General features: G+C 45.8%; 1 protein-coding gene across 6 annotated transcripts in view; it reads left to right on the top strand.

Annotated features, from left to right (window-relative positions):
• The window catches only part of FAT1 (FAT atypical cadherin 1), a 122,086-nt gene that overhangs the window by 14,391 nt on the left and 94,658 nt on the right, over positions 1-13,037 (top strand). For all 6 annotated transcript variants that reach the window (XR_006339276.1, XM_043893706.1, XM_043893703.1 and 3 more), the window contains one exon: positions 271-3,556. Coding sequence is in view for 5 of the 6 variants with exons in the window: in XM_043893706.1 (XP_043749641.1) it covers positions 289-3,556 (3,268 nt within the window). In the remaining variant the exon portion in view is untranslated. The remainder of the gene's footprint in view (positions 1-270; positions 3,557-13,037) is intronic.

Here is a 13,037-nt window from a genome sequence, read left to right as displayed (position 1 = left end):
GAAATGCAGGAATAAATTTTGTTGTTACAGCTAGTAGATGGTCATTAAGATTGTTGGAGTCAATAAACTGAAAATTGTTCTTGACCTTAGTAATTCTAGAAATATTAGCAGTGTTGATACTCCTACTGGAAAACCACTGCAGTTACTCATCCTCTGTGTACATGGCGAATGCTATATTAAAATGTGAGGTCTGAAACAAGCCTCAAGAAAAAAATGTACACTTTTTGTTTATTTCCCTGAAGTAATGTTTCTTATTTGCTTGGCTCCTAGGTGCCTGACAGTTAAGCGATGGGGAGGCACTTGGCCTCGCTTCTGCTTCTGCTGCGCCTCCTCCAGCATTTCGGAGATGGTGATGGAAGCGGAACGCTGGAACAGACGCCCTTGCAGTTCACACATTTCCAGTACAACGTCACAGTGCACGAAAACTCGGCAGCGAAAACCTACGTGGGGCATCCCGTAAAGATGGGTATTTACATGACAAATCCACTGTGGGAGCTAAGGTACAAAATCATCTCAGGAGACAATGAAAACCTGTTCAAAGCCGAAGAATACGTTCTTGGAGACTTTTGCTTTCTAAGAATAAGGACCAAAGGAGGAAATACAGCTATTCTCAACAGAGAAGTGAAGGACCATTACACGTTGATTGTCAAAGCAGTAGAAAAAAATACGAACGCTGAAGCACGGACCAAGGTCAGGGTGCAAGTGCTGGATACAAATGACCTGAGACCCCTGTTCTCCCCCACCTCTTACAGTGTATCTCTGCCTGAAAACACAGCCATAAGGACCAGTATTGCCAGAGTCAGCGCTACGGATGCAGACATAGGCACCAATGGGGAGTTTTACTACAGTTTCAAAGACCGAACAGACATGTTTGCCATCCACCCCACCAGTGGCACGGTCGTTTTAACCGGCAGACTTGACTACTCAGAGACCAGTGTCTACGAGATGGAGATTCTGGCCGTGGACCGCGGCATGAAGTTGTACGGTAGCAGCGGCATCAGCAGCATGGCCAAACTCACGGTTCACGTGGAGCAGGCCAACGCGTGTGCCCCCGTGATCACAGCCGTGACCTCGTCACCGTCCGAACTGGACAGGGACCCCACGTACGCCATCGTGACCGTGGAGGACTGCGATCAGGGCGCCAACGGGGAGGTGGCTTCTTTAAGCATCGTGGCGGGAGACCTCCTTCAGCAGTTCAGGACAGTGAGGGCCTCTCCAGGGAGCAGAGAATACAAGCTCAAAGCCGCTGCTGGCACCATCGACTGGGAGAGTCATCCTTTCGGTTACAACCTGACGCTCCAGGCGAAAGACAAAGGAACTCCTCCCCAGTTCTCTTCTGTGAAAGTGATCCATGTGATTTCGCCCCGGTTCAGAGCGGGGCCGGTCAGGTTCGAGAAGGAGGTTTACAGAGCAGAAATCAGCGAATTCGCTCCTCCCCACACCCCCGTGGTCATGGTAAAAGCCACGCCTAGCTATCCTCATTTGAAGTATGTTTTTAAAAGCACGCCTGGCAAAGCTAAATTCAGCCTGAATCACAACACTGGTCTCATTTCCATCTTAGAACCCCTGAAAAGACAGCAGGCATCCCATTTTGAACTCGAAGTCACCACAAGTGACAGAAAAGCCTCGACCAGAGTCCTGGTTAAAGTCTTGAGTGCCAACAGTCACCCTCCAGAATTTACCCAGACAGCCTACAAAGCATCTTTTGATGAGAACGTGCCCATTGGTACTACGGTCATGAGTGTGAGCGCTGTAGACCCTGATGAGGGTGAGAACGGGTACGTCACTTACAGCATTGCGAACTTGAATCACGTGCCGTTCGTCATTAACCATTTCACAGGCGCTGTGAGTACTTCAGAAAACTTGGACTATGAGCTGATGCCACGGGTTTACACTCTGAGGGTTCGGGCGTCAGACTGGGGCTCACCCTACCGCCGGGAGGTTGAGATCCTTGCCACCCTTACTCTCAATAACTTGAATGACAACACACCCCTGTTCGAGAAGATAAATTGTGAAGGAACGATTCCCAGGGATCTGGGCGTCGGGGAGCAGATCACTACCGTCTCTGCTATCGATGCGGATGAACTTCAGTTGGTGCGATACCAGATCGAGGCTGGAAATGAACTGGACTTGTTCAGCTTGAACCCCAACTCCGGGGTACTGTCATTGAAGCAGTCGCTGATGGATGGCTTAGGGGCCAAGGCGTCATTTCACAGCTTGAGAATCACGGCTACAGATGGAGAGAATTTTGCCACCCCGTTATACATCAACATGACCGTGGCTGCCCTTCGCAAGCCAGTCAGCCTGCAGTGCGAGGAGACGGGTGTGGCCAAAATGCTAGCGGAGAAACTCCTGCAGGCGAACAAGCTGAACAACCAGGGAGAGGTCGAGGATGTCTTCTTTGATTCCCACTCTGTCAATGCTCATGCGCCCCAGTTCAGAAGTACTCTTCCAGCTGGGATCCAGGTCAAGGAAAACCAGCCTGTGGGGTCCAGCCTGCTTTTCATGAATGCTACTGATCTCGACACGGGCTTCAACGGGAAGCTGGTCTACGCCGTTTCCGGAGGAAATGAGGATAGCTGCTTCATTATGGACGTGGAAACGGGGATGCTCAAAATCCTGTCTCCCCTCGACCGTGAGACAACAGACAGGTACACCCTGAACATCACAGTGTCTGACCTGGGCCTGCCACAGAGGGCTGCGTGGCATCTGCTAGAGATCCGAGTCCTGGACGCCAACGATAATCCACCTGAATTTTTACAGGAGAGCTACTTTGTCGAAGTAAGTGAAGACAAAGAGATAAATAGTGAAATCATCCAGGTGGAAGCCACAGATAAAGACCTGGGGCCAAATGGACATGTGAGGTACTCTGTTCTCACGGACACGGACAAGTTCTCAATCGACAGCGTGACTGGAGTAGTTAAAATCCTGAACCCCTTGGACCGTGAGGAGCAGCACGTGCATTACTTAAAGATTGAAGCCAGGGATCAAGCCAGGGAAGAGCCCCAGCTGGTCTCCACCGTGATTCTCAAAGTCTCCTTAGAGGATGTGAATGACAACCCGCCCAAGTTTATTCCCCCTAACTACCGCGTGAAGGTTCGAGAGGACCTTCCAGAAGGGACCATAATCATGTGGTTAGAGGCCCACGACCCTGATTTGGGTCAGTCTAGTCAAGTGAGGTACAGTCTCCTGGACCACGGAGAAGGAAACTTTGATGTGGATAAGCTCAGTGGAGCCGTGAGAATCATCCAGCAGCTGGACTTCGAGAAGAAGCAGGTATATAATCTCACGGTGAGGGCCAAAGACAAAGGGAAACCCATTTCTCTGTCTTCCACTTGCTACATTGAAGTTGAGGTCATCGACGTGAATGAGAACCTCCACCCACCGGTGTTTCCCAGCTTTGTGGAAAAGGGTGCGGTGAAGGAAAACGCCCCTATTGGTTCTTCAGTCATGAAGGTGTCTGCTCGTGATGAGGACATGGGAAGAGATGGGGAGGTCCACTACTCCATCCGAGATGGCTCTGGTGTTGGCGTTTTCAGAATAGATGAAGAAACAGGTGAGTGTGTTGTCTTTATGCTGACTTGCTCTAACCTGTCATTTCTCTCTAAACTAAATGCACCCCGTGTTGACTCCTTCACAGTTCCCCTTTGGCCCCTGGTAGGGCTCAATGCACATCCATGCTTTTTGTCTTGTTCCATGTGTCTTTGTGTAGTATGGAACCAGCGGAACCTGAATTGAAATCATGACCACTGATCCTGATCTCCAGGTTTGTTCTGTATTTTATCAAAAGCATCCCTGTGATTTTTCTGTAACTCTTGAGAGGACCTTCCGAAGTTTTTCCAGCTGGTGCAGATGCAGACACAGGTGACCACTCCGCTTCCTAGCATGCTCTTCAGACATTATTGCACACTTGCAAATAAGGGCGCCTACAGAGAGAAGACTGCGTGTACGTTCTCTAGGTTTCGTTTAAAGGTCAGATGTAGGCTCTGGAATGTGGAGTTGAAGGGACCTGGCTTTGAATCGTGGCTCTTTCAGCTGTTAATTTGATGGTCTTGGACAAATTGATTATCCTCTTAAAGTTGACTTCCTGTACCTATAAGATGGGAGCACTCCAATTTATTGAAAAATTTATGTGGGGATAAAGTGAAATAACATATTAGAGTCTGTTATTTAGTGTCTTTTGGAAGTGGTGGCAATGCTCTGTTATGATATCCTTCCTCCTAGAATGAGGCCCTAAAAACAACATCTGGGGCAGCTGATTTATGCTAGAGTATATATTTATTATTTTGCATTTTGTACATACCTCTAATTTAACTGCTTTTCATGGATTTTATAGTTATATGTCAGTCTCCCCTGCTGGCGTGTGAACCATGTTATTAGTTTGCTGGGGCAGCCATAACAAAGGTCTGCCACAGACGGGGTGCTTAAACAACAGAAATTTATTTTTTCACAATTGCGGAGGCTGCAAGTCAAAGATCAAGGCGTTGGCAGAGTAGGTTTCTCCCGAGTCCTCTCTCCTTGGCTTGGAGTTGACCATCTTCCCCTGTGATATCACATGATCCTCTCTGTTTATGTCTGTGTCCTCATCTCTTTGTATGAGGGACCACTCCTTCATTTTAACTCGTTTATCTCATTTGGGGCCCTGTCTCTAAGGACAGTCATGTTTCGAGGTACTGGGGATTTAGGACTTGGACACATACATTTTGGGAGACACAATTCATCGCAAAACTACCTTTAAGGACAGGCTTTTAGCGCATGTATTTTCTATCCTCAGCACCCACCAGATATTGCCTGATAGAAGCTGCTTATTACATGGGAAAAGATTGACTGAGTAAATTAAAGATTGTTTTTGTTTTGAATGTCCTGCCTTCTGAAACTGTTGGGGAAATAGAAGGAAACTGGGTAACCCCAGCAGTCATTGGCCATAGACGGGATTCGGCTTATTAATCTCACTGCTATTTCCTTTACGAATATGTCCATTCTAAAAGGCATATTTTTTTCTTATTGTTTTAAACCTTCAAGTTTTTATTCAGTAACACCTCAAATAAGTTCTTAAGTCGGTACCCACCCCGGTATGCAGTTCCACGTCTCATAGGTGTACAGCTCAGGAAAAAATGTAATAAGTGATTTCAGAGGTTACACAATTTTTAACGTGTTTTTGTTTACTCAGAGGATTCTTTCTCTAGTGAATTATATACCTCTAGTATGTGGTATAGATCTGCAGACTACATGCCACTCATCTAAAATACCTGTAATGGTTTAATTCAAGAGAAAATAGCATTGCCAACAGCAGTTAGTAATCACCCACCTGAAGAGTAGAATGGATCTTTTCCCTTATCGTACTCTCTGATATGAATTAGTTTTCAGGTACAATGGTAACAGAGAAAAATACCCAGAATTTAGTAACTGAAGCTGAAAGTATGAAGTGTTTTTATGAATTTCATAAGGACAATTTTTCCTACTTATTTTTTTCTTTTCTAAGGTGGGCTTTGAAAGCCTTGAAAGAGAACTGTCATAGTTGAAAGATGGAAAATAGAAACAAAATCTTAATTTACATTTCCTTTATGTCTTAAATTATGTGAGCACTTCCTTTTGGGTTTTTTTGTTTCAAGTTGAGAAGAGTATTTCTATTGTTGCTTTTTAAAGACCTATTTAGAAACTAGCATTTTTGGTCTATAAAGTGAAGAGACTGGAATATTCTTACTCTCGGGGGTGGGCAGATAGGGGAGAGGGTGTGCAGCCAACCAGCTCAACAGGGCAGCATCCTGAAATAATTTTAGTCTTTTTCAAGCTGAATGGCAGTGCCAGGCTTCCCAGGTGGTAATTTAGTGAGAGGCTGGGCATGGGTTGGGATTATGGGCACTGGGTTAGGAAAGTGTATGATCAGCTGTTAGGCATTGGTGGTACAAAGATTGAGATTTAAAGGTGAGAGAAAAATTGGATATTTCTAGGTCATCTTTTTCTACAGTCCTTCTGTTACAGAGGAAAATACAGCAGATTTATGTTTATATGCTTTTTGAAGTTGCGTAAAGGTGATGTAATAGTTCTTATGCATTTCTCTGGTATATGTTGCAAGAAATTTTCTTTTTGACAGTAGGATTATCAGCCCAAGTTTTTTTTACAGAGATCTCCAGCAAGACATCTGGTATCATGGTGTCAAATTCCTTCATGATAAGTCAATATGTTTGTGCTATAGAAATCCTAAAATTAGATATGCCACTTTTTTGTTTGGGTTTTGTCTCACTGATTTTGAGGGCAGGTTGGGAGTGTGGGGAGGTGCCTGGCAGATGAGGAAAAGTAGGGGTAGTTCTGAAACAGCAGTGGGTACCCCCTCGGACAAGGCAGGCAAACTCCAGCATGAGTTGGGGTTGGCCTGGCCCAAGTCGAGTCATTAGCATCTTTCTAGAAGGTCAGTATGGGCTTCCCTGGTGACTAAAGAATCTGCCTGCAGTGTAGGAGACCCAGTTCAGTCCCTGGCTTGGGATGATCCCCTGAAGAAGGAAATGGCAACCCACTCCAGTATTCTTGCCTGAAGAATCCCATGGATCGAGGAGCCTGGCGGGCTTCCGTCCATGGGGTCCTGAAGAATCAGACAAAGAGAACATAAGTCTCTGCTCCTTGCACACTTCTGCTGAGCTCGCACCTTCTTCTCTAGTGATGCCTCTCACACGGGGCTGATGGCCGTGGGCCTGTTCAGAGCTGCTGTGACTGTGAAGACCACGAACCTGCCCGCCTCATTGTCTCTTTGCTTCTTGCCTTTGACTTAACTTTAAACTACATTGTTGGCTGAATACGATAAAACCGAGTTTTTGTGGTGTTTTACCTATTTCAGTATTGTTACATAGGGATATCATTTGTATGCTTCTCATAGAATAGAGGACATATTCAGCTGTCTGAATTTAGTTCTTACTATTTTTAAGATCCTCCCTTTTCCCTTAAACAAAAAATCTGCTTAAATTTGAAACATCCCCTGACAAGTTTTTTGTGTTTTTGAAATGGAAATTCTGTGGACTACCTAAAATATGTAGTTGAGTGAACAGCCCTGTCTGCTCTGGGTGTTGTGCATATTTTGCTAATTGGCTTTGCAGGGAGGTAACACATACTTGCAGTGGAGGGGTGACAGTCATTTGACTCATCAGTTAATCTCCCACTGTGTCATATGCTTTTTCCTGGAGAGGCTTCTGGGTGTTAGTGAACCATTCTGACAAATCCAAGCCCACATGATTGAGGTTTGGAAGTGTTGAGTGTTGGGCGAAACATTTGGAAAGTCTGCCGTTAGAGTCAATCTCCAGTACTCTATAAAGATTCTCCTCTTTTTGTCTCCTTAAAATCTGCAGTGAGGACTGTAAAGTAGGTTTAACAGAAATGTTAGAGGAGTAGGTATCTTGGAAACCTGTAATTTCACATTTCGGTTTTTATTTGCCCGACTTTATATGTCTTAGCATTCACCCCATTCTCACTTCTAGTACGTTCCTGGTTGCTCTGTCAGCAGCTTCCAAGTTGAGCAGAGTAGAATCTTAGGGCTTCCTCCTGGAGATTTGTGGAATTAATTCAGCTTAGTATTCTTGGCTGGTGAGGACCAAACCGAGTTAATTATTACTTGAGCACCAATAAAACGTTGCGAGTCTGCTCATTTTTAAAATAGGGTATGATTTTTAAAACTAGCAAAATGCTTGGCCAAAAGGTTTACTTTTAAGATTGTTAATAGGACCTCATATTGAAGCAGTGTTTAGTTGAGCCCTGTTCCACCCGTGTCTGTATTGTCATGAATGTCTTTTATGTGTGTTTTCCCTTCTGTCTGGAGCGCTTCAGTTGGGCTGTTACTGTAATGCAACCCAGTAAGAGTGTTTCCCCCTTCTGACTCTACGTATTTGGGGAGACCGTGTTTTTCACTAAGATAAAAGCAAATTTCTGAACTTCTTAGTGCTGTTAGAATACCAATTGTGGTTTCAGGATTGAAATTTACATTCCAGTGAAAAGACTTGGAATGAATTAACATGGAAGTACAGCTGTCTGCAAGGGGATAAATCATCATTCATGAATTACGGGAGGGAGAGTAAGGACTACGTCTTTCTCAAGAGAACCCAGCTACAGTGTCATTCCAGGGGAGCGTTACTGCACCATTCTTAGGTCTGGAGACTGGCTTAGGGGACGAAGGAGCAACATGTTAGCCCGGTGGAAACAGAAGGCAATTCCAGTCCAGGCTCACCTTATAGTTGACTTCAGTGAGGAGGAGAATGCCTCTGGGGATTCGGTCTGGTTTAGCAGAGCTCTTGAGTGCTTTCATTATGATTTTAATTTATTCACTCAAGTTTAAAAAAGACCTTTTCCCAACTTAAAAGTAGGATATTCTGCATACAGCCAGGGACCCATGATTTTTCCTATGGCCACTTCTCTCGGGACAGTAAGTAGCATGTAGAGGAGGAAGGAAGGCTATCAGTGGGCTCAACCATGGGGACTGAAAAGCCTGGAAGAGTGGCTGAGGGCTGGGCGGTTCCTCAAAGTGTGATCTCCTGGGGTGGGACCAGTTACGCCGCTTGGAGCTGGTCTAGAATTGCTGGCCGCAGGAACTAAAATAGGGACTGGTGGGAGGCCCCAAGGGAGTGAAGAAATGTGCTGGTGAAAGGCCTTTTGTGTCGCCATCTCCTCCCTTGAGTGGCCGCAGCTGCTTTCAGTCCTGTTGTTTCTTTTTGTTCTCCTCCTCAGAAAGTTGAAGAGAAAGGAAACTGGTTTCAGAGCCCCAGTGAGACCGAAAGGGGGGCTCTGTGACTCTTGAGTCAAAGGATGGAGGGCATGGTAGTCATTTCTGCTGGGGTGGGGAATCCTCTGGTGAGCCAGGAGGGTTTTAAGGTGAAAACAGGATCTCATTAGAAATCCAAAGGGAACTCCATTTTGGTGTTTTTTTTTTTCACTTAAAAAAAAATTCAATTTATTTATTTTTAATTAAAGGATAATTGCTTTACAGTATTGTGTTGCTTTCTGCCGTACATCAGCCTGAATCAGCCACTGGCACACATGTGTCGCCTCCCTCTTGAACATCCCTCCCACCTCCCACCCCATCCCAGTCCTCTAGGTTGTTACGGAGCCCTGGTTTGAGGTCCCTGAGTCATATGGCACGTTCCCATTGGCTGTGTGTTTTACATATGGGAATGCGTCTTTCCCATGCTCGGGAACAGGGGCTCAGCTTTCCTTTAGTTATTTGTACATTTAACAGGTTGATGCTTTAGGTGCCCAGAGATGGTGGCTGGAGGAGGGGGCGGGATATAACCCTGAGCCCTGTGGTTCCGGGTGGTGTCCTGTTATTGAGCAGCACGTGGTGAAGGCGTGCCGTGCCCTGATTCAATCCTGCGTCGTGGTGTGTGATAGCCAGAACCCGCAGGGGACAGGCTGGAACCACTTGGAGGGTGCTCTCCAGCCTCAAGCCTTTGTTGAAAGTGACAGTAGTGACCGTGGACATTGTGGTAATAATGAACCACAGATACTTACTGAGGTCACAGCCAGTGCTGCTCTGAGTCCTCTATGTGTGTGAACTTGTTTAATCCTCACGACTGCAGCTCACACTTGTCTCACAACTGCGACGTCCCTGGTGCCTCAGACGGTGAAAGCATCTACCTACAACTGGGGAGACCCAGGTTCCATCCCTGGGTGGGGAAGATCCCCTGAGGAAGGAAATGGCACCCCACTCCAGTACTCTTGCCTGGAAAATCCCATGGACGGAGGAGCCTGGTAGGCTATAGTCCACGGGGTCACAAAGAGTCAGACATGACTTCACTTTTACTTTCACAACTACCAGATAGTTACTCTTATCCCTCTGTTACCTATGAGGAAACATTCAGAAGTTAAATAACTTGCCTAAAACCACCTGGGACTTCCTGGGTGACTCATTAGTAAAGCATCTGCCTGTGATATAGGAGACACGGGTTCAATCGCTGGGTCAGGAAGATCCCCTGGAGAAGGAAATGGCAACCCGATCCAGTACTCTTGCCTGGAGAATCCCGTGGACAGAGAAGCCTAGTGATCTACAGTCCATGGCGTCACAGAGTTGGACACAACTGAACACGCAAGACCACTTGAGTGCTAAGTGGCAGGGTTAGGGGGTGTGTGCACGGGAACCCTGCACTGAACTGCCGTCATCAAGAGTGGTCTCGCCACGCCGTCTGTGCTCGTCATGTCCAACTCTCTGCAACCCCCATGGGCTGTAGCCCACCAGCCTCCTCTGTCCATGGCATTCTCCGGAGGGAGCCCATATAAAAACCACCAGTTGAGTAGGATTCTGGGCTGAATGGGGCTGGGCTGGGCTGTTCGCTTCAATCCTAAATTTGAAGCGTGGTCTTGAAAGGAGTATTGACTCGGAGACTCTCCTTCCTTCATTTTTATTCTCAGAATGATGTACGGCTCTTTGGCACATTTAGTAGAACAGAGTTTCAGCGTTACGAGGTGGTGGCATTTAAACATTTTAAGAAGGTTGCACTGAAGTGATCAGTATCGGGGGACTCGTGCTGAATATAGACGGTAGTGAGCTTTGCCGGCTAGTGGCGGTGGACATGTATCTCACCTGTGTTTGCAGTTGTGACAGGATGACCTTCCCATGAATAAAAACGCCGCCTGCCTGCCTGAACTGTATTGAACGTTAATTGAAGCCTCTTCTCACGGAAACATTGTTTTAGCTGGCTGTTGGGGTCCTGACTAACCTTTAAAACCTTTAACCCACACAGCAGCTGGAGCTGGCTTAACCCACACTTCCTCTTTGAATGGAGCTCCTTGTGTCATTGTCGTCTTGCGTTGTCCTCCTCGGCGCCCTGGCCTCAGCTGGTATCCTCGCCACCATGAGCTGTGTGGCACGATGCCCTAATGAACCTGTTCTCCTCCCCAGCCCTCTTGGCAGGGAACCGCGTTTATGTTCTGAGTGTGTTGAAGAGCTGAGTGTTCGTACTTTGAGTTGCCTGTGTGTCTAAAGATTTAATACCCCATTCACATCCAGGCTGTTCTTTCCATGTTGCCTGCCTTGCCCAATTATTAAAGTTGAGTAGATCTTGAAACTCTAGTTGTTTGCTCATGTTGGATTTTTTTTTTCCCTTAACCATTTAGTTGCTGTTGTTTTGACTTTGTGGATTATTTTCATTCACAAGCCTGGGTTGGTCAAGTTTTGAATTATCTATTAGTTTGTATTTTGTGTGCTGCTTTGCTTCGCAGCTACCTTCATAGCATTTAGTTTTTTAAAAAACCAAACGTATTGGCGTATATAGTGCATGCTCCCCATGCAGGACCCAATGCCACGAAGCACAGCCTTTCATGTCTTTGTTACTGAGAATAAATGGGCTTGGAAAGATTGTTATTCAAGGGCACATGCGGAACTTGTTGAGTTGGCAGTTACCCAGTTTAACAGCCGTGATAAAAGTGGAGGAAAGTATTCACATATATACTTCAAGGGCCAGTCTTATCAATTAACTTGCCTTGGGAATTGAAGTATGCCATCTCCTCTCGGAATGTCTGCAATCGTATTTAACCTGTTTCATTGCTAGGCCTCCATGTAGCTGACTAAACTGATCTGTTGAAAGGGATTCTGTAGAGGTATCTATTTATTTTATACTGGGGAAAGTCTACCAAATGTGATCTTTTTAATTTTAGCCTAGTTGATTTTTGCTTTTCTTTCTTTTTTTATTTTTTGATAAAGTTACCCAGCTATTTTCTGTGATTTCTTAAGACTCCTTTCTAATTTGAGCCAGTTTAGCCATATTGTACTCTTATTTCCTTCATCTTTATCACCACTGACATGTAATTGTAGTTAATATTCATTGGGTTCTTTACCTGGTGGCCCAGATGGTAAAGAATCTGCCTGCCATGCAGGAGACCTGAGTTCGATCCCTGGGTCGGGAAGATCCCCTGGAGGGGGGCATGGCAGCGCACTCCAGTATTCTCGCCTGGAGAATCCCAAGGACAGAGGAGCGTGGCAGTCTCCAGGCCATGCGATTGCAAAGAGTCCAACATGACTGAGCTTAGAACTAACTTAACCGCACTGTGTACTAGCCCTGTTTTAAGCTCTTTATTTTATTGTCTCATTCAGTTCAGCTCAGTCGTGTCCGACTCTTTGCGACTCCATGGACTGCAGCATGCCAAGCCTTCCTGTCCATCACCAACTCCCAGAGTCTACCCAAACTCATGTCCATTGAGTCGTGGTGCCATCCAACCATCTCATCCTCTGTCGGCCCCTTCTCCTCCTGTCTTCAGTCTTTCCCAGCATCAGGGTATTTTCAAATGAGTCAGCTCTTCACATGAGGTGGCCGAAGTATTGGAGTTTCAGCTTCAACATCAGTCTTTCCAGTGAACACTCAGGACTGATCTCCTTTCGGGTGGACTGGCTGGATCTCCTTGCAGTCCAAGGGACTCTCAAGAGTCTTCTCCAACACCACAGTTCAAAAGCACCAATTCTTCAGCGTTCAGCTTTCTTTATAGTCCAGCTCTCACATCCATACATGACTACTGGAAAAACCGTAGCCTTGACTGAAAGGACCTTTGTTAAAGTAATGTCTCTGCTTTTTAATATGCTGTCTAGGTTGGTCATAACTTTCCTTCCAAGGAGTAAGCATCTTTTAATTTCATGGCTGCAGTCACCATCTGCAGTGATTTTGGAGCTCCCCAAAATAAAGTCAGCCACTGTTTCCAGAGTTTCCCCATCTATTTGCCACGAAGTGATGGGGCTGGATGCCATGATCTTAGTTTTCTGAATGTTGAGCTTTAAGCCAACTTCTTCACTCTCCTCTTTCACTTTCATCAAAGGGCTCTCTAGTTCTTCACTTTCTGCCATAAGGGTGGTGTCATCTGCATATCTGAGGTTATTGATATTTCTCTGGCAATCTTGATTCCAGCTTGTGCTTCCTCCAGCCCAGTGTTTTTCATGATGTACTCTGCATGTGAGTTAAATAAGCAGGGTGACAATATACAGCCTTGACGTACTCCTTATTGTCTCATTAGATCATAATCATAATTCATGAGTAGAAATAGATGGGAATGTACTGTGTTCATCGAATTTTGAACTA

Source organism: Cervus elaphus, chromosome 32 (assembly GCF_910594005.1).
Source record: "Cervus elaphus chromosome 32, mCerEla1.1, whole genome shotgun sequence".
Taxonomy (NCBI): domain Eukaryota; kingdom Metazoa; phylum Chordata; class Mammalia; order Artiodactyla; family Cervidae; genus Cervus; species Cervus elaphus.
This window is presented reverse-complemented; position numbering and strand designations above follow the sequence as displayed.